This window comes from Cricetulus griseus, chromosome 2 (assembly GCF_003668045.3).
Source record: "Cricetulus griseus strain 17A/GY chromosome 2, alternate assembly CriGri-PICRH-1.0, whole genome shotgun sequence".
Classification (NCBI taxonomy): Eukaryota; Metazoa; Chordata; class Mammalia; order Rodentia; family Cricetidae; genus Cricetulus; species Cricetulus griseus.
The window spans coordinates 290,241,120-290,262,264 of NC_048595.1; the positions used below are offsets into that span (position 1 = coordinate 290,241,120).

General features: G+C 41.8%; 1 protein-coding gene across 1 annotated transcript in view; it reads left to right on the forward strand.

The window, feature by feature from the left end:
• Positions 1-21,145, forward strand: part of Pacrg (parkin coregulated) — a 420,277-nt gene that overhangs the window by 244,594 nt on the left and 154,538 nt on the right. The window contains exon 4 of the mRNA XM_027401106.2: positions 5,674-5,823. Coding sequence (XP_027256907.1) covers positions 5,674-5,823 — 150 coding nt within the window. The remainder of the gene's footprint in view (positions 1-5,673; positions 5,824-21,145) is intronic.

A 21,145-nucleotide genomic window follows, 5' to 3' on the forward strand; every position in this document is an offset into this window, starting at 1 on the left:
CAAATGGTTGCCTGTCCAACTGCCTATTTGTCCATTCACCCATATGGACCTACTACCTGTCTGTCTACCTGTATGTCCATCCAGCCCAGCCTTGCCCATTGCTTCTAAGACCCTGATGATCCTGCAGCTCAGTTCTGTAGTCTGACTAGACCGAGGCTCAGTCAAAACTGCGACCTTACAGCTTGACCCTGTAGCATCCTCTCCAGCAGACCTCCAGCAGAGTTATTTATCTTATTCCCACATAGACTCTGTGTCTCTTGGTGGGGCCTCTGTGGAAGCCCCTGACCTCTGTAGCAGCCACCTTTGGCGCTTGCAGCCATTCTATAACCTATGAATGTATTTACTATGTGGTCTGAGAGTTAGTGCTGCTGCCAGTGAAACCAGTGGACCTTGGGAATGTGTTAAAATGTCAATAAAGTCTGACAGTGGAAAAACACAAACACCTGTCTACGTTTCTGACATAGTGTGCTCACAACAGCATACCTTGCTGTCTGAGTGACAACCTTTCAATGACTATGTTTGCTAATACGAACATTATAGAATATTAACCCCTCATTTGTATATATTAATCCCTGTATATAATCCCTGTATATTAATTATCTGCCCACATTCTTAGACTTTACTAATGGGGTTCTTTTACTGGATTATGACAACTACTTGTATATTAAAGATATTAACATTTATGACGTATGACTCCATGTTTGGCTTTCATTTTGTTTGGTGCTTCTGACTTTAAACAGAGACGATCCACTGGAAATGTTCCTGTGTGTTCTGATTCCGCAGTACCAAATCATATCTAATAGTAGGAAATGTTCTCCCTTCACAAAATTCATAGCAATAATGGATTTTAGGCCTAGGAAAATTGTATGTGGGTCTTATAACCATCTAAGATGAATAAATTTTACCACTTTGACTTCAAATTATTTTTTTCCTTATTCTTCAGCAATTTCTCTATATCTGTAAGTTCCAAGCTCCATTGTGTTGATTATACTTGAAGGCAGTAAGCAGTACAATAGAAATCCTATTTCCTGAATAGAAAGGTTCTATAATGTCAGTAGACTCTTCATGTTAGACCTTTCAAAACCTCAAATCTTGAGTTCAAAGGCCTCACTTACAACCTGACAACAGCTCAGAGGAATAAACACACCTCTCCTCGTTCAGGCCCCAGAATCATGTTCCCTTTATATCTGTTAACATACTTTCTCAAAGGAGAAGAGCTCTGTTTCCTATTCCACCATCCCCAAATCATAGTTCTTTAATTCCACTGGGAAAGTAAGAACAAAGGGACTCCAGACTTGATGTTATAAATCAACTCCTTAAGAATGAGGGACAAAAATTACATGAGCTAAAATGGAAATGGGCAATATAAAAAGTAAATCCCTTTTGGGGCTGGGATATGATGACTCATTCAGGCCTGTGTTGACAATGGCTTGGTTTGGACTGGGGCAATGGTAGCTTGAAAACCAGAGTTTGATTCCCAAGACCCACACAGAAAGTCATGTGCTAATACATGAGTAATCCCAGAACTGGGGAGGTGGGGTGGGCAGATCTCTGAGGCTTGCTCATCAGACTGCCTAACCTACTCAGTGAGTTCCAGACCAATAAGAGATAACGAATGTCTCAAAGCACTAGGTGACCACTCATGAGTAATGACACACAAGGTTGACAGCTGGCCCCTACACAACATGCATCTGCGTGCACACATGTAAATATATATATGTACAATACACAAAAAAGGTAAAGAAAAAAGACTCCTCTTAATGAAATTAAGGATATTTTTATACGGCACCCCAGTTTCTCTCACAGCTACTGCGAAGACATTTTCTTGCTTCCCAGGAAGGATACAGCATTCCCTTTCATGCTCCATTTGGAGTAACAGGCCAGGCCCCGGGGGTTGTCATTGTCAGTAGCATTGCAATAATGTTTATTACAACTATGTTAATTCAATCAAGGTTGCAATTCAGTTATTGCCTAAAAGCTATGTCGTTATTCTGTTGAGATGAGAGAGAGCATAGTGACCAGGTGGCTATGAATATAATGTCAGTTGGAAAATTAAGGTTCTGTGTGTGTGTGTGTGTGTGTGTGTGTGTGTGTGTGGTCTATGTGGCAAGTTTCTTCTCTGACATTGGGTGTAGATGGGCACACCCAAGGCTACCTTACTACCATCATCTTTGGGACTGTACACTTAATAGAAAAACACTTCATGGAAAAGCACAGTCAGGAATCACTACAGCCACCAAAACTACCACCTTCAGGCAGTCATCTCTTCAGGAACTCTCACTGGGTTTCCTGCCTTTGACTTTAGAGTGTTTTTGTCATTGTATTTTTCCGAAATACACAGCATGGCTGTAATGTAGGATTGTGATGAGAGGGAGACAAGAATGGACAGCAAAGGCAGAAACTTGGACTCTCAAGTATCCCGTTCTCTCTGGTTGTTACAGCAAGATGGGACCTCAGGTTCTCCATGGACACACACCTAAACACACACGCTTTTCACCAAATGTGCTCAGCAAGAGCATGCTCACAGTCATGAGACCAGCCAGTCTATCTCACTGTTACCGCAGTGTCTCAGTGTACTCTCATCTGCCCAGCTAGAACAGGCCCCCGCCCCAGGCATGGCTCTGTGTTTTCAGGGCACCTCCCTGCCTGGAAATTCGGGGCTAAATAGCATCTATGGTTCCCTGGGTTTTGTCCTTGTGTCTAGGAGAGTTCTGTGACCCTGAAACTAGACTGAGCACCTCTGTGATTGGCTGCTTAGTAACCTTGTCTTGTCAAGAGCAGCCATAGTCTTTGTGATGCCTGCTTACTATCTGATGCCATACTAGACTGCAACCCCCAAGTGGACATTAACATCTGTGTCTCATTCATTTCAATACTCCCAGTTCCTAAAGCTACGAGGAACACATAATACACTCTCGGCCAACATTGATGAAGAAGGATTAACAATCTAAGATGTATAAAGTGCTAGGTTTAATTTCCTGGCACAAAGAAGTACTTGGTATGGTGGTTTGGCTAAGACCAGAAACAGGCTCGCTGCCGACTGTGGGCACTCTCCACTCTGCCTCCTTCCCTCCAGTGCTCTAAAGCTCCACTCTCACTGTCTTGTTGCCACAGCCTGCAGAGGAAATTACAGCATTCTATTTTTAGTTGTTTTTCAGAAGATTCAGCATGGTCTGCAAAGTGTGTAAAAGCTGTAATGACAGGCCATCATGCCACCAAGTCCTGCAGTTATATTTAGGTGGGCTCCTAGAGTTAAGGCTGAGCGCCTCAGTTCGTTACATTCATGTTTACTTTCAAACAAACCAGGAATGTGGCCTTGACTGGGCCAGAAGTTGTGGGGCTGCTCTGAAGTGTGCTTATTCTCCAATCCCCAGTGTTACTGGGGACAATAAAGCTGACCTTAACTTTATTTTTAAAAACGTGCCAGTGTTTCCACAGGAGGTAACTGAAATCACTAAATGGTGCTTTCAATCCTTGGACTTTTTTTTCTCTGAGGATTGAGTTGAGTTTGACTTATCTGAATATCTTCCTGGACCTGGCTGAGCTTTCATTTACCCTGAGGAAGAAAAGCAGAGGGCAGCATTAAGTTCTTTGAGCAGGTGATTGGATATGAACAAGTAAATTGGAACTCAGGATCAGAGAAGAAAATATGAGGGAGGAGACCAGGACTAAGAGAAGGAAAGGTGCAAATGAGGGCCCAGAACTAGAGGGAGAGGGGGAAGGGGGAAGACCTAGGCCTAAGAGAAAGAAGGTGATGATGGTGACCCAGGACCAACCAGGGGAGAGAAGATGAGGATGGTGACTGAGGACCTAAGAAACTTTGAGGATTGAAACACAGAGCCAGAGTAGGGAAGTGAGGACAGAGACTCAGAATCAGAGGCAAGAAGATGAGGTTGAAGATCTGGGATCGAAGTAGAGAAGGCAAGAATGGAGATCAGGACCAGAGGAAGGGAGGCAATAATGGAACAGAAGTCATAAACTCAAGGGTTCTCCAATACAGAAACAGACAATTTCCCAATATAGAGAAGAAAACTGGGTTTTGATCTTGGGTAACAGGTCATATCATAGAACAAAGAGAAAGTTCACAGAGGAAATCTGTCTTTGATACACACTGAACAAGATAAGTTTGCAGTGCCAGAGCTGTTGGAACTGTGAGTTGGAACTCAAGGACTCCTCCCAGGTGTATTGGCCATCTCTTTGGTAGCTTGGCTGTTTTATCCCTAGCTTTGAGGTCATAGTGGATCCTCTTTTATTAGGAGGTAGAACACCTTAGAAACAGGAGCCTTTGGCTTGTATATTAGATTAGTTGGGGCTCCGTGTCCTGTCACCTCTCTGGCCTTCTATAATAGATGCTTTGTGCAGCTCTTCATTGCAACCATTTTAATGAAGTCATCCTAGAAAGCAAATGACAGGCCACTGTGAATAAGGAAACCAGGGCCAAGAAAGTGTCAATGAGTTGACCAGGTTCACAGGTGAGCACCAATATCCTGATTCCCCATTGGAGCAAAGGGCGCACTTTCAGCCCTTGCAGAGATGAATTTGCCAGCTAATTTAACTGCCATTTGTCCTTGCTCTGCAGCAGCTTGTTGCTGTGCACTCAGAACTGTTCTTAAAGTCTCTGTGTGTATTCCTTTGGTCTCACTTTGTTATGGTCAACTCTTCGTAGTGGAATGCTTATGTTTTCTGTATTCCCTCCCTGCCTTCTTGAGCGTCTATGTACATTTTTATGTTCGCTTCTACCAAAAATAGTACCTGGGTTAGTAACCAATCTAGTTTCTCCACATGTACACTAGCCAAGTTCTATCTCCTAAAATAAAGGTTGTTAAATAATAATAACTTTGAGAAGAGCAGGGAGTCAGAGCTGGGAAGATGGCCTAGTTGGTAAAGTGCTTGCCACACAAGCATGAAGACTTGAGCCAGACATGACCATGTATGCCTATAACCCTGTCAATGGGTAATTCCCAGGATTTGCTGGCTAGCCAGCCTGTGAGTGACCCTGCCTCAAAAAAGCAAAGTGGAAATCAAATGAAGAAGACACTTGTTGTTGTCCTCTGACCTGCACATGTACATAAACACACAGAGAGAAGGGAATGGGGAAAAAGAGGACAGCAGGTTTCTTAGCTGAAAGAGATGGTTGCACAAAAGCTTATCTACTGGTAGCATCTGTCCGATCATCCACACCACTGACACTAGGCGGTATTTAACGCTCTACTCCATCTGTCTTTCTCTTCCCCCTCAGACCACCAGCCTCCTCCTGGATGGAATCATGAAAAGTCACCAGGCATGGTGGCACACGCTCTTAATCCTAGTACTCAGGAGGCAGAGGCAGGTGGATCTCTGAGTTTGAGGCCAGCTTGGTTTACAGAGCAAGTTCCAGAACCGACAGGGATACGCAGAGAAACCCTGTCTTGAATAAAAAGAGAGCGTGGGGAGGAAAAGGAAGGAAAGTGTTGTCAGAGTTGGTGAGGATCTCACACAAGCTGGGAGGATGGACAGTAACCACCTAAGAAGGGATTCTTAGCAGGGGCTGCCCTACCTCAGTCAGAGCTGTAATGATAGGGCTCCCTTGGTCCTCAGAAGAGCAGTTTGATTAAATGCACCTACCAGACAGCTCAATCTCAGCTTCATAGAATTCATACACAATAGTTTCTTGTTCATTTTTCTACCACACAGATGCCTTGAACCTCCGAAACCGACAGGTTATCTGTGTCACACTCAAGGTCCTCCAGCATCTAGTTGTGTCAGCGGAGATGGTGGGCGAAGCGCTGGTGCCTTATTACCGTCAGATTCTCCCAATTCTGAACATCTTTAAGAACATGAATGGTGAGTGATCCCAGGAGCCAAGATGTCTCTTAAGCCCTAAAATGAGGAAGTGGGTTGAAGGAGGTCTAAGGTGAAACCTGTTTGGGACTATTACCCTTCAGTTTGGAGCTCTAAAACGTGTATCCCTACCCTTTTCTCATTGTCCCCCACCCCTGGAAATGATCAAGTCAGCAGTCACTCCTCACACCTGTGGCCCACTCAGTCAGTAGTGGAACCCTGAAATGCTTCTGTACATTTACAGTAATTAAACGGTATAGGTTTCTTTAATAGTCCTTGAATACATTAGAAGGTTTTGATCCTCCTTGCAAAGCTTTATAGCCCACTACTTATAAATTGATTAAAGGTGGGTGTTTTAAATACTGTTCAGATGTGGTAGGCAGTTTGGAGCCTTCTAACATCTGATCTTTCATTTCAAGGAAAAAGAAACTGAAAAATAATATTTTCTGCTATTAGTTACTAATACTTAATAATTTGTCATTAACAATTGTCAGTGACATGGATGGTGAGTACTGATTAAAAGTAGATATGAGAGTCAACTGTCTTTTGAAAGATATTCCTCACTTAGCTTCAGGAGCATGGATGCACTCAGAGGAATGGTTACCATGCTCAAATCTGTAGCAAGTCTTCTGTGGTCATTGGCAGGCCGAGGCTATGGGTTTGCAGTCATTGGTAGTCCACAACTATGGCTTTATGATCATTGGCAGTCTGATTTCCCTGAAAGAACACCAATCTTATTTTCCTCTTGTTGCTAACTTAGAAGTTCCGTACTTCTCACATGTATGGAAGCAGTCAAGATTTGAAGCTAGTTTCTGACAACCATGTAAATAAGTTGGTAATTTAGTGGAACACAGCATGAAAATCTTGCAACACGGTCTGCTCATTGTACACACAGGAAAACAATATCAAACAAAAAGCCAAGTGTTTGGCAGCCCCTGCCACAGACAAGCCTGGTACTTAGAGTCATGGTCTTTGAATGTAATCACTGACTGCTATTGAACCTGCACTGTTTATGCACTACTCAGGACATTGTGGGATTCTCAGGAGCTCTTTAGCTGTCTTTTGATCATATGACTTAACTATATGTTTGTAGTCCATCTCAAGCCATCTGAAGAGGAGAAGGTTGTATTGACACTTCAGCAAGAGGAAATTAAAAACCGTGTTTTAGTAATTTAGCTTCATACTGTTCAACCAATTGTTTTGGCAATAGCATTCCTATGTTATAAAAAATACTTGTAAACATTATTTATTCCTAATTAATATTCTACCATATAATAGCATCAAATATCTGTTATTTATAGAAAGATTACACATGTATGTGGTTCGATTATGGCTCAACGTAAGTTTCCTTGTATTATTTTAGTTATATCCAAACTCAACTTGAAGGAGCTTGAGCCAGAAGCAGAGTTCTGTCGGGAGAGATAGATTGGCTATTCAAAAACCCTAGGTTAACATTTCCAAGCCTGTGTAACACAAATGTTTTCTCAGTATTCCTCGCACAAACTACAAAATGTTCACTGTTCATACTCACATGGTTTTATTATGAAACTTGCCTCCCTGTAGCTTTTCTCCCTTATAGAAACCTGTATCTGAATTAGATGATCATGGAGATCAGGCCTGCCCACATATTTCTGTCTGTTTTAAGCATGGAGGAATAGATAAATCCATAATCTGATACAGACTCTTCATATGATAAAATCTGCAACTTAAATCTAAGCACCATTTTGTATTCTGTGTGAATGAAAGCCATTGGTGAAGTCCAAGAAGATAGCCAAATTCTTGGGTACCAAATTTGGGAGGCAGGACTGATTCAGGCACCACAGACAGTCCTCCTGGGGTCATTTCCCTGTTGTTTCATAGGTAAAGCTTCTCTTTGTGTCTGCAGCTAGCAAATGCCCAGCTGCTAAGAAAGGCAGAGTTGCTTGTCTGTAGGACTATCCATTGGAGAGTTCACTGTGGGGTGTTCATAGTTTATCTAAGCCACTGTCGGTTTCAAGCACAGCCAACAATTTTGGAATATTTCCTAATGCACACATCAGAAATTCCATGTTCAAATTGCTTTTCTGTCAAACATTTTTCTGACACTTAAGAGGAAAAATGCTATCTTCTGCTTCATTTTCTCCTTTTCTTCAGAGCCTGTCACCACAATGCCAGGGTGAAGCATAGTATGTTCTGAGGGGCCTGTAATAAAATTGGATCGTTATGCTCTAAGAACAGAACGCTCTTCTATAATCCTGGAAGTGGCTCTGTATCCCAGGTCTATGAGGATCTCACTCCAGGACTTCTAGCTGTGTTAGCATTTCTACTAGGAAAATGGTTTTTCTTGACAGTAGTTTTTATTAAATATCCACTTCATGATTGTAGGTGTTGTACCCATATCCACAGTGCCTTGATTCTTACTTTATTTAAGCAGGATAAATTGTTTTCGAATCTGTCCTTCCCTTTCAAAATGTTTAAGCTTAAATGTGTGACTGGGGTTTGGGATAATGCTATCTTTTAAAAAGAAAGCCCATGTCACACAGAGGAAGAAAGTCTAGAATCGGATCTTTCATGGAAGATCCAAACTAGTACCTGTGTTTAGGGCTCATTTCTCCAGCTCCAGTACTAACCAGGCCCAACCATGTTTAGATTTGTGATCAGACAGGATTGGGCATGTTCAGGGTAACGTTGCCACTTATTGGAGCTCATTTTTCCGTATTATAAACAATAAGCTTGAGATGTCTAAACAATGTTGATTTTCCAGAAACTACACTGGGATGAGAAAAAGAACAATTTCTGTAAACTATTCATAAAATCCATTTGTCATACAGCCAATAGCAGCTTCATCTCTCCTACAATCTTTTATAAATGTTATTAAAGGTTACAGAAAATTAAGACAATAAGACTGTTCAGTTTATGGCTTTACCAGATGAAGCTACAAAATTGATGGTATGATGTAGAGGGGCATGAGCCACTAAATGACGTGAACTCACTCATAGCTAAACTGTAGACTGTAGGCGCTGACTGTAGACTGACAGCAAACCAGGACCCCCGAGAGACGGCATCCACATTGCATTCTCAGTTCCTAAGGGCAACAATGGTCCTGGATGAGCTTGTACCTGAGACAGTCAAAACTTCCAGCCTCCAAGATGCTGATGGTACCACAGGCCATGCAATAGAGATGTACTAACCCAACATCCTGATCCATGTTTGTGGAAATTAAATGATAAAGTATTTAGGATAAATCTTGAACATGCACAACTCAGACTAAGGTCTGTTAAAAAGAGACAAAGCTTTTTATTCAAGGGCGCACAAGGTGGCTTAGTAGCTACAGCCACTTCCTGCTTAGCCTGAGGACCTAAGTTCAATCCCAGGGACCCATAGGTGAAAAGAGAGTACAGACTCTTGCAAGTTCTCCTCTAATCTCCACTGTGGCATATGCCCCATTCCCCCAGTGATAATGAACAAACATAATATCTTTTTTAATTTTGGCAACTTAAATTAGACACGTCAATCCATATAAATAATAAGAATGTATTTGCAAAATTTTAGGATGTTTATGCTAGGTATTTGGCCTTGAAATTTAAATGGCTTCTGAAAAAAAAATGAAACAAAAAACAGCTTTTCATGAGAACCTAAGTAGTCTCAGGCCACCTGATCCCAGGCCTTCTAGAAATGTCTGTGAGTTGTGTGTGGCTATTCTAGTGGCCCTTTAAAATTTGGGTGAACTTTTGGGTACTAGTTTTTACCCAAAACCAAGAAGTCTAATTTTTCTTGTATAATGGTTATTTCTCTGTAGGAAATTTGAGTTTAGTTTGGAATTAGGGTTTATTCCCTGTGGAATTTTGGCCCACTTTTTAGTCTATAGTTTACATTTTGGGACTTTTCCTCAAAGTTCTGTGGAAATCTTTATGTTTATTAAATTTGCAAGCACTGAATTGTTCTGTGTTCATATGGAAAGTTATTAGAACGGCTGCCTCCCACTGTTTCTGGATGTTAGATTGGCATTACTACATACTGTTCTAGTCCCTCTAAGTATTTGCTCCACATAAATTAAAACATTGGTCTAAAGGGTTGGAAAACAAAACAAAACCCAAAAACATGACAATGGCAAAACCTGAAAGATATATGTGAGGCCCTTTGCTCTGAGCATCTCTGTGTTGTTCTGAAACTGTGTATGAGTTTCACAGAGGCAAAATGTTTGCATCCTATGACCAAAGGGGTATAGCCGAATATCTCTACCCTATAGTATGTGGGTTTTCTTTTGTTCTGAGGCAGGCTATAGCCTATAGTTCAGTGTAGAACACTCCTTCCTTGGCCTCTGAGTGTTAGGGTTGCAAGCCTGTCCACCACCCCTAGCAAAATCTCATCTTTGACAAGCAAACTGAGGGTCGATGTGTTCCTGTCTGCCATAGTGACACAACAGCTGAAAATGGCTTCTTTGGTGAGAACTTCTTTTCAGGGTGGTTTTGTTTGGTCAAACAAAGGACTTTGTTTTATGCAGAGGGAGAATGGAGGTTTGTTGATTTCTTCTGAGATGCTGCAAACTAACTGGAGAGGAAAACAAGCACTCTCCATAGTTCTGAGAGCTGCCTGGGGGATGCTGCCCCGGGGGATGCCCAGGGCACTGCTGTCGTCCCACCCTGCTGCCTACTAGGGACCCCCATTGGAATGGGGGACTGCATTGCCTGCTAGAGCCTCTTCTTAAACCAGCTGTGCAAGAGGCCCAAGCACCTCACTGCCTAAATGGGTACTAGGCCAGTAAGTGGAGTTTACCTGGCGCACAAGAAGGGAAGATGCTTTGAGCAGATCAAACAGTATGTGGAGAAACAAGAAATGGGACAACATGGGTAGTAGCCATGTGCAGTTCTGAGGGGTGAAGCAAAGGAAAAGAATGGGCAGTTACACAGCTACTCTGTGCCTCAGTTTCCTTAATTTAAACAGCAGGTTGTTGGAAGAATTAAAGACATTTTCAAACCCGCAGAGAACTCTTAGGAAGCCATTAGGTACACATGTCTTCTGGCTGGAATTAAGTGTGCATTGTGACTAGTGCAGATTTGCATATGACTGAGGATTTGGTAAATGTTGGGTGTCTGCACCGTGTGCCTCAGAGGGCTGTGGGGGAAAACTATAGACATACGGTTTTATGTAGTCCCTCCAAGGGTATTATGTATAATCCATTAGAATTAATGTATTTCATAAGGTGATTTGATGAAAAATAAATTCAAGAAGTATTACATTTACTATATGCCAACAGCAGAAATAGGATATAGAATGTATTTTGTTGATGCTAATAATCCCTGTTATGCAAACAAGCCAAGTGGAGTTGGACAAGCTTTTATGTTCATTGTTCCCACCCTAATGGTAGTTTTAGCTCCTCCCTTAGACTCCTCAATTCATGTCAGGAGACTGAAGTATTTAATCATAGGCCAGGCCAGGGGTACCAAGAATTGCTTGTCCTGGCCCCTCTCGTATTGTGGGATGAGCTGTTCTCTGAGCTAAGCCACTCTCTGAATCTGGGTAGAAGTCCCATGTCTTTTTTTTTTTTTACATTTTTTCATGTGGCCCTCAGACTTGCCACTTATCCAAAGATGGCCTGACTTTCTTTCTGATCCTCCTGCTGAATGTCTACCTGGGGTCAAGGGGTGAACCACCATGGCCAGTGAGTGCTGTGCTGGGGATCAAACCCAGGGCCTTGTGCAGGCTGCATAACCACTCTGCCAATGGATCTACACCCTAGCCTTAGGTCCTGTTTCTTAACTGTCTCCTCACCAAAGCCCAGGTAGAAGCAGAGAGTCAAAACCTGCTTAACTTAAAATATGAAGCCATGTCTGAAATATACTTCATCCTCATCCTCCCCTCCTAAAGCCACCCAGCCAAGACTGACCAAGAGAACTCCTTGATTACACTTGATTGCCAGGCCTCGACCCATATCATGTCCCCTGCTAGCTGGGAGCACATCCCACCAGTTCAGCTGGGACTTTTACAGAATGTCTGCAGAGATCTACTCTACTCTTCAGTGACTTTGAAGACTGAAAGAGGCCCTGGATGAGGCTGCGTGTGCTATCTTCTGTGGGTGCCACAGAAAGTCATATTTTGCATGGCTTTGAACTGAAAGAAACTTGGCACCCCGTTCAGTTCATAATTTGTACTTTTCAAGTAACCTAAAGTATCCCCTATTCCAGAATTGCTGATAATTGAAGCCTCTTCCTCGTTTTCCTTAGTATGCAAATCTTTCCTGAGTTGCAGCAAAGGGCATTTTAAAGGTCTTTGTAGACACTGCAGAGAAACTAAGAATGTCACCAAGTGTTTGTTACGTTGACCCATCAAGGAACAAGTCTTGGGCGGAGGGACAGATGTAAGCCCAGGGATCATCCCCAGCTGCTGCGAAGTCTGCAGCAGGGCCTGGAATGTTTTCCTCCCTAAGATCCCTGAGGACTTTGAATCAGACAGAACCCATGAGAGTCTTGCAAACCTTTAACTTGTCTCACTCTTAAGACCTCGCCCCTGGCTCAACTTGGGCTCTTCTTGCTGAAAGCTTGACTGAGAAATGGGGTATGGTGAGCTTCCCCTCTATGGTGACCTATTCACCCCTACCTATGTACCCCACAACCTTGTCTATGAGCTCTGTTCCAAGATGCTATCCCAGTTAGGAGGCAAAGGAGGAGGCCACCCTCCAAAATCTGGCAAGTGTTTATTTCTCAGAATGGTTGCAACTAGCTGAGGGCCCTTAAGTGACACACTCCAGCTTCAGCCCTGTGGCTCCGACCTCAAGGTTCTCTCATCCCCTTCATATCCTGCCTTCACTTTAGCCTCTCAGGTTTCTTGTGGCCTGCAGGCCCTTCTAGTAATCCTTGAATAGTCAAAACCCCCCAACACATGAAAATTAAGCTTCCTCTTAATTTTTGTTCCATGCACTGTTAACCCTACAGGAGCCCATGGGGCCTCCAGTACTTCTCACTCAGAGCCCTGGTGCGTTCTCTCCCGAGGAATTTCCATTGCCAACTCCCAGGAACCCCCACTAGATACTAGGGAGGGCTCTAGTGCCAGGTGGGATTCAGAGTGGAGCCCATAGATGCCATGCTCAGCAGGGCTGTGGGTGTGGCACAATGGACCCCTGTTGTCTGACCTATGGTAGAAGTAGAGCCCCTCCCATGCTTGGTTTGACCTTGGAGGTCGAGCCCCATCCCTGCCCCACCCCCAACACTTCCTGTTTTGGTTTATTTTCAGCTGAGCAAGATCCTGTAGGAAGGATTTTGCACTTAGGCTAAAATCAGCTTCCCATTTTTATTGTCTTCCTTTAAAAATTCTGTATTTTTTCACTAAAACAGAATGGAATAGAATTATCTCATCATAAGCTTAACCATTAGTGAAGATGGAATTGAAAAACAGAATGGGAACTTTCCCTAAGATGAGCAGGAAGATTACTGAGATTTCCTTCCTTGGCTGCTTCCTGAGTTGCAGTTCCATGGACATCTTGAATTAATGTACAAATGACAAAGGGAAAACCAAGGTGGGAGTCACAGTAACCAGGCTCCAGCCCCAGCCCCACAGGTCAATTTCTTTTTCCCACTTCTTAAACACATTACGTTCCTGACAGATCCTGGTGAATCTATTTATATCCATGTTGAGGTGGCCATACAGGAAAAAAAAAAAAAAATCTCTCCTACTCAGTGACCTTTCGCTTAAATTTTTGCAAACCGATTCTAGTCATGCCTCTTCTGCCCCTACAACTTATCTTAAAATCCATTTCTTAAGTCTTTAAGTTATCTTTGAAAAGCTTTTTAATGATACAATATCATTTTTTTTTTTTTTAGAAAACAAGGATATAATTGGGTCATTATTGCTCAGTGACTCTATTTTAAGCTTTGTTTTGACCCGAAGGCAAGTTGCATGTTTATTTATATACACAAAGGATCAAGGAGAGTTTGTGGTTGTCCTAACAGAAATACTTCAAAGCTGCAATTTTTGTGTGTTTGTATATTATAAACATATAACCACCTCACCAAATGACTTAGATGTCATTCTGTTTAGCAACACTGAAACTATGTTGTCTTTTCCAAGTTTCTTGATGGATGTAGATCAATGATATTCAAAAACTGTTTGATGGGTTCAGAGAGTTGTTAGGGTCAGAGCCTGGGTACAGGAGCCCCAAGAGGCTATGTTCAGCCACCCCATTGTCCCTAGGACAAATAAATAAATAAATAAATAAATAAATAAATAAATAAATAAATAGCAATGGAGGGCCCAGAGATAGCTCAGTCGCAAGGTGCCTGTATCAAGACAGATCCCTGCCCCCACATCAAAGCCAGGCCTAGCATCATATGTCTGATCCCAGCCATGGGGAAGAGGAACTGAGACAAGCAGAGTCCTGGAACTCATTGGCCAGGCAGCCTAGCCTAATAGGCAAGCTCCAGGTTCTCAAGTATAAAGTGGGCAGTGACTGACAAAGACATCCATCATTGGCCTCTGGCTTCCACATACACACACATCCACATGCACACAAACTCATGCATACACCACACAGACAGACAGACAGACAGACAGACAGACAGACAGACAGACAGACAGACGACAGACAGACAGACACACACACACACACACACACACACACACTCACACACACACACACGCATGCATGCCTGCACAGGCACACACACACACACACACACACAGAGGCATGCATGCACAGGCAGGCACACACACACACACACACACACACAGAGGCAGGCATGCACAGGCACACACACACACACACACACACACCACACACACACACACACAGAGGCAGGCAGGCATGCACAGGCACATACATACACACACACAAAAATCAAACAATGCTCTGCTAAAAGGCATGGAGTCATGTGAAACTAAGATATTTTTTAATCCCAGACAAATTCCTTCTCATAATTATGGATAAAATTGGTGCTAATTGTGGACTAGGTGTTCCTAGGAAAAAATGTTTCTTCCTAGTAGACATTTGGAAAATCTACTTAAAACAATTATGTACCCCACTTTATCAAGTCTAAGATGTAACAAGGTGGTAAAATATTTCATCTTTTATGTATCACTGAGATAGTAAAGTGTGTGATAAGTTAAACCATGTAACACAGTCTTCATTTAGAAAGGCTAAGGCAGGTGAATGCTGTAAGTTTAAGGCCAGCCTAGGCTAAAGAATGAAACCCTATCTCAATAAACCAAACCAAAGCATCAAAATGCATAAACATAAAAACTGTGACAGTGGAGTTTATTGACTAACCCACCCCTGAAATTGAGTTGTCCCCTGTCTCAGAAACGGAGGTGGTGAGAGCCTTGCAGCCTGCTCTGCCTCAGGGACCTTCCTCACACCAGCTAACCCAGTCCTTGTAGAGGATAAACCATTAAGACCAAGTTAAGAAACCCAGCTAAGATACTTTTATAACTCTGCCACAGGCAGCTAAGACTCAAGTCTGAAGTCTGAATTTGTTTAACCCAAAATGTATTCATTTTTGTTTTCTAGAAAGGATACAGACATATCTTTTTCAGTTTGTGGTTTCTTGCCCAGTGTATCTCCCTGTTTGGTGGGCAAGGACAAAAAGTGGAAAGCACCAGCCAGAGCTGGCAGCCACTATAAGCACAACTGAAGCAGATGAGGAGGATTCGTGAGGTCCAGTGAGCCCTTAGACACAGAGATTGCTTGGGACACCAGGAGGATGCAGGAGTACACATGTCCTCCACATCTGTACAGAACATAGAAGACAATTAAAACGGGAACCAGATACATGAGCTTTGGTACTTAGATGAGGAGTTCTCCTGAGTTATATATTCGAAACTGGTACCCTAAATAAATGACATAAAATAAAATAAAAGACATAATGAGACTATGTTAGTGATATCAGGGAAAGTACAATAAAACAGACATCATAAGAACATTATAACTGTAAACAAAGCAAAAGTGTTCACATCATGTCAGGAGTATGTGGTTTATGTGTAGCTTATACCTAACCATTTTAAACTCACAATTTAATCAAACTTCATTGCCTGGTGAAAAAGATCATTTTTTATTAGTTATTGATGCTTCATGTTTACTTCCAAATTACTAAGTAGAGAAATTTAAAACAGCTATATAATTTAACTGGACAGTTTAAATAGGAAATGGAATAAAATTGAACCTCACTCTTATACACAATTTGTTTGGTAAAACATTTTGTTCCTAAGCACAGTTCCTAATGAAAATCCTGTTTGTTTTAGGAGGGAGGGTTCAGTGTCTTTATCCTGACTTATATTCCCCCAACAGTCTTCCTGAATATAACACACATGTAATTTAAAAGTTGCCTCTACCATTTGTTCTTCACAAATCAATATTTTCAGATAAGTACAGTTGTAGTTTATACAAATGCCCTACTTTTCTGGTACTGATAATAACTCATAGAATGACCATCCTTATAGTATCTGTGAAGTAACTGAAAACAGCATTTATCTGCATTTATTACCGCATGACAGAGAACTGGTTCCCTAACCCCATTTCTGAAAGCCAGCCCTCCTTAGAACTTTTCACCCACTTCTAAGAGCTCTCTATAGTCCTATTAAATTTCTCTTAATTTCCCACATTTTAAGAAGTAAGAAGAATAATCCATTACAAATAAAACCAGCCCAGAGTAATAGTCAGTTATTAAGTGAAATTTGTATTGATATAACTATCTCTAAATAAATAATTTCCATGCCCAACACATAATGTCCCAAGCATGCCTGTTAAAGCATAGTTTCACAGTGTGAGAACTTCCATTATAAAAACCTGTGAGATACAATTTAACACATTTTAAAACTTAACACTATTGGATTGCAGTGGGAAGATAAATTCTAATTACCATTTAATTTCTTGGTTGAGAATCTCCAGCATACATAATACAAAATTGACTCTAAATTTATGCAATTAATATTAGCACTTAGCCATTTCTTTAGAAAATGCAATGACTCAATTTATTTAGCTCACAAAAGGGCTCAACCAAATAAAAAGTACTTAAAGTTTGGAAAGTTTAAAAAGTGGCCATTAATATAGTCAACTAGTCTGTCATTAGTGTGCTGAGATCAACTGGTTCAATAAAGGAACATTGTGAAAATGGTGACTTCTACAGACAGTAAGATGTTAGGCCAGGAATTAAAAAATAAATTTTAAAAAAATGAAAGAATTCTGTTACCGAGCCCACAATGTGTGACAAAACCCTACAATGTGTTTACAGATCCATTAAGTAAACCCAGAAAGCTCTCCTAAGCATTAGTGGTGCCTTAGTGTTGTTTCTTGTTGCTCTGATAAAATACCCAAGCAAAAGCAACTTAGGGAGGAAAGGCTTGATTTGGCTTCAAGTTTGTTCTAGTTTTATTTTGCTGTGATAAAATACCACAACCAAGGTAACTTATTTTTAAAACCCTTTAATTGGGCCAACAGATCTACCTCCTTGGGGGTTGTAATCCATGATGTGGGAGCAAAGGCAGAAACAACTAAGAGCTCAAACCACAAGTAGGAGACAGAGAACACACTGGGAAAGCCACAAGTCTCTCAAAACCTTAAAGCCTGACCCCAGTGACACACCTCCTCCAACAAGGCCACACCCCATAATCTTCCCCAAATAATTCCACCAACTGGGAACCAAGTATTCAAACTGTGAACCCATAAGGGTCATTCTCATTCAAGCCACCACAGAATTCCAAGTTGTAGTCCATCATAGGTGGGAAGTTACAGCAACAGAAGTTTGAGGAACCGGTCACATTCAGTCCCCAGTCTGAGAGAGCAGCAAATTTGCTCATGACTGTGCTCAACTTTCTCTACTCTAATACAATCCAGGATCCTCTTCTTAGGGGATAGTTGCACCCATAGTGAGTGGGTCTTCCCACCTTAGTTAGTGTAATCTAGATAATCCCTCATAAACATCCTCAAAGACTCTTTCAGGTTATTCTAGATCCTGTCACATGGACAGTTAAAACTAACATTGCATACAGGTTTGTTTGTTTGTTTGTTTGTTTTTTAATTGATCATTTCTCGCCTAAACTTTGTTTTCCAATAATGTAAATCCAGAGGAATTGTTAGGGAACCATAGTTCCTAAATAGATAGCCCTCTGTTTTAAATTCTTAAAGGGATTATTGATTTGCTAATTTGCCTCAGGGTGGTTCTTGTTGTTGCTCTTAACAATGGCGAACATTCATTTGAGTCTTCTCTACACTAGATTCTGGGGTTAGCTCTTTTCACAAATCATCTCATTTAATCCTTAAACCCAGGAGAGAGAAAGCATTCTTCATCCAATTTAACAGATGAGCAAATGAATGCAGGGAGATTAAGTAATTTGCACATTGACAATCGGTTCATAAAAGGGCCCTGATGGCATTATTCAAATGGAGAGAGAAATAAACAGTGATAACTTCCATGGTTTTTCCCATCTCATGAACGCCCAGCCTCTCCAGTGCACCTAATTAGGTGTCTCATTACTGTAGATTAGACAATTGTTTGGATAAACCGATTTCACTCTTCCACTGTTTTAGCCAGCCATGTCCAACAGATAGTACTTCTAGACTTGCAGCTTTTCCACAGTTGCTGTTTTAATCCTTGTTATTCTTTATTATAAGCTTAAGATGATTTAGGACAATTATAAGAAAGGCACTTTAGAGAGAAGAGTGGACAAGGCTTATCCAGGGAAAGGTAAGACGAGTTAACCAATTGGGGAAGATCAGTTGCTCACGGTGGGGGTAAGAGGCTGGGTGTCTGGGAGGGGTTGGGAGAAGACTCTGTGGGTAAGAATGTTTGCTGCATGAGCAAGATAACCTGAGTTAGATCCCTAGCACACACAGGAAAGATGGGTGTGGCCCTGTGCATCCCTGTAACTCCAGCACTGCTGGCCGGGTAGAGACTGAAGGATTACTGGAGCTTGCTGGCCACTGGCTCCAGGTTCAGTGAGAGACTGTCTGGGGGTAACATGGCAGAGGGTGATGGAACAACAACCTTGATAGCCTTCTGTAACTTCTCCGCATGTACACATGGACATGTGCATCCCCTATAGTGTGCACACATCATATACACACCCACATAAGAAAATGGAAAAAATAGCATTCAATAAAATTAACTATGAACTAGCTTTTAATATAGTATGTATTGAGCTTTGGAAAAAACAAACAAAAAAAACCTAGACCCAGATTGAGCATTTAGGCAATAGTATGAATTTTTCACTTGCTCTAGAATAGACAAGAGCTCTTCTAATGAATACAACACAGTTCATATAGCATGCATAGATGCATAGAGCTTTGCTGAGTTGATAAACCTGACCCCTAAATGCCCTTGAACATCATGATGTGGGCATCCTTACTTACAATGTCCCTGAGCCCATAGCTGCTCCTGTGCAAGGGAGTAAAAAGATAATTTTGCTGACAGTATCCATTTCTACAAGGAATTCTTCATCATCAGCAAGACTTAACTAGAAATGATTTGGGACAACTGCAAGAAGCTCACTTGAGAGAGAGGTTTACATGGTCTGCTCACTGGGAGATGGGACTAATTGTAACTTGGAAATTAAAGAAAAAGGAAAGAGCAAACAGGAACACAAGTTTAGGTTTACTCTCTTTGTTTGTTTGTTTTGGAAAGATGAATTTCTAATAAAGATCAAGAAGAGGGGGTTTCTATATGAATTCATTTTGTCATAGGAAAACTTCAGACTGGTTCAGTCTTGTGAAGGCCCGGTGCAAGCACCTGCAGTTATTCTGAGATCATATTTACAATGGCAGTGTCATGATCTCAAGATAGCATTTCACTACCTTTCTTATTTTCTGGCTCTCGGATTCCCTTTACTTCCTCTTTTTAAATGCCCCTGAGCAGAGGGATGATACAAACGACCCACTTAGGGCTAAGTACTAAAACATCACTCATTCTCAGCCCCTCCATCAGTCAGGAATCTCTGCATTAATTCAGGTCCTTCAAAAAGAAGCTTCTCTCCTTAGGGCTGAGAACAGCATCCACCTCTGGGCATAAACATAAATATCCAAAGGACAATGTGGTACCATGTCATTTTAGCTAAACCTGTTCTAAGACCTCCTCAGCCAAGGTTTGGGGCTGAGTTTATATAGTATCAGGTGTGAATTTTATCATCTGGAGCCAGCCTCAAGTTGAAACAGAGTAGTTGGTTACCTCCATATGAATTGTGCCACTATTGTACCCAGGAGCACATCTTGCCTAGCAAGTTGGTATTGTCATTTGCAGGGTTCACAGCTCAATAAAGCCAGCCTCCCTCAATTCTCCCCCCAGGAGCCTGAATATCCTCTTTCAGCACTGAAAGCCGAGGGAGAAATCTTCCAGCTCATTTCCAGCTTGATTTCTTCCCAAAAAGCTATCTTGTCTTTGAGACAGGGTTTCTTACTAACCTTGGCACTCATTGGCTAGGCTGATGGGCCAGTGAGTTCAAGGAGTCACATATAGCACATGTGTACACACACACACACACACACACACACACACACATCCCCACAGGAGTTACAGATGCAATAAACCACATCTGGGCTTTTGTTTTATTGTGTTTTTTTTTTTTTTTTTTTTTTTTTGTGATTACTGGGATCTGAAGGCATTTTGTCCATTGATCCATCTCCCCATTACCTCTAGCTGTTATTTTTGTATCCTGTGTATATACGAATTCTGCTTTCCTCAAGATGTGTAAATATTAATAGTTGTTTGTAGCCCCCTCTTTTCTGAGTTTTTGGGCTCAGTGCAAGTAATACTGTCTGAGGCCAAAGCTGTCCATACAAATTAAGTAAATGTAGGTCCCCTGTCTCCACAGGATGGAACGTTAGATCACTGCTCTGGCCTGAAAGCAAAATATCACCTTGACAGAACACTGTCAACATGTCCCTGGGCAGGCTGACATCTTGATTATTTCCTATCCTTTTCTGAGTATCATTTTATTGGACAGGGAATAGCCCAGCTGACTGGATTCAGTGTCATGTTTCATAATGCCAAAGAAAATCTTGGATTATTTGTAAGAGTTCTTTACCAGCCAACTTTTAAGAAGCATCCAACGGAGTGATCTTTCAATATTTCCTTTCCCTTGCCCCTCAAAATTCAATCACTTCCCAGTCTTAATATTTTTTCATTTACACCTTGATTTCCAGCCCCTCCCCTCCCCGCACTACCACCATCTGGCCGTGCTGCACCCCAGCAGCTCAGATGCTTGCTAGCCTACCTCGTCTATGACAGTCAATTCCTTCTTGTTCCCCAGCAGCAGAAGTCACAGCTGCTGACCCAGCTCTAGTAGGAAAAACCTCCAGCCCCTCCAGGAATATGTAGCAGCCACTCTAAGGATTTGCTGAATGAAAAAATTGTGTAGTATTTTGTGG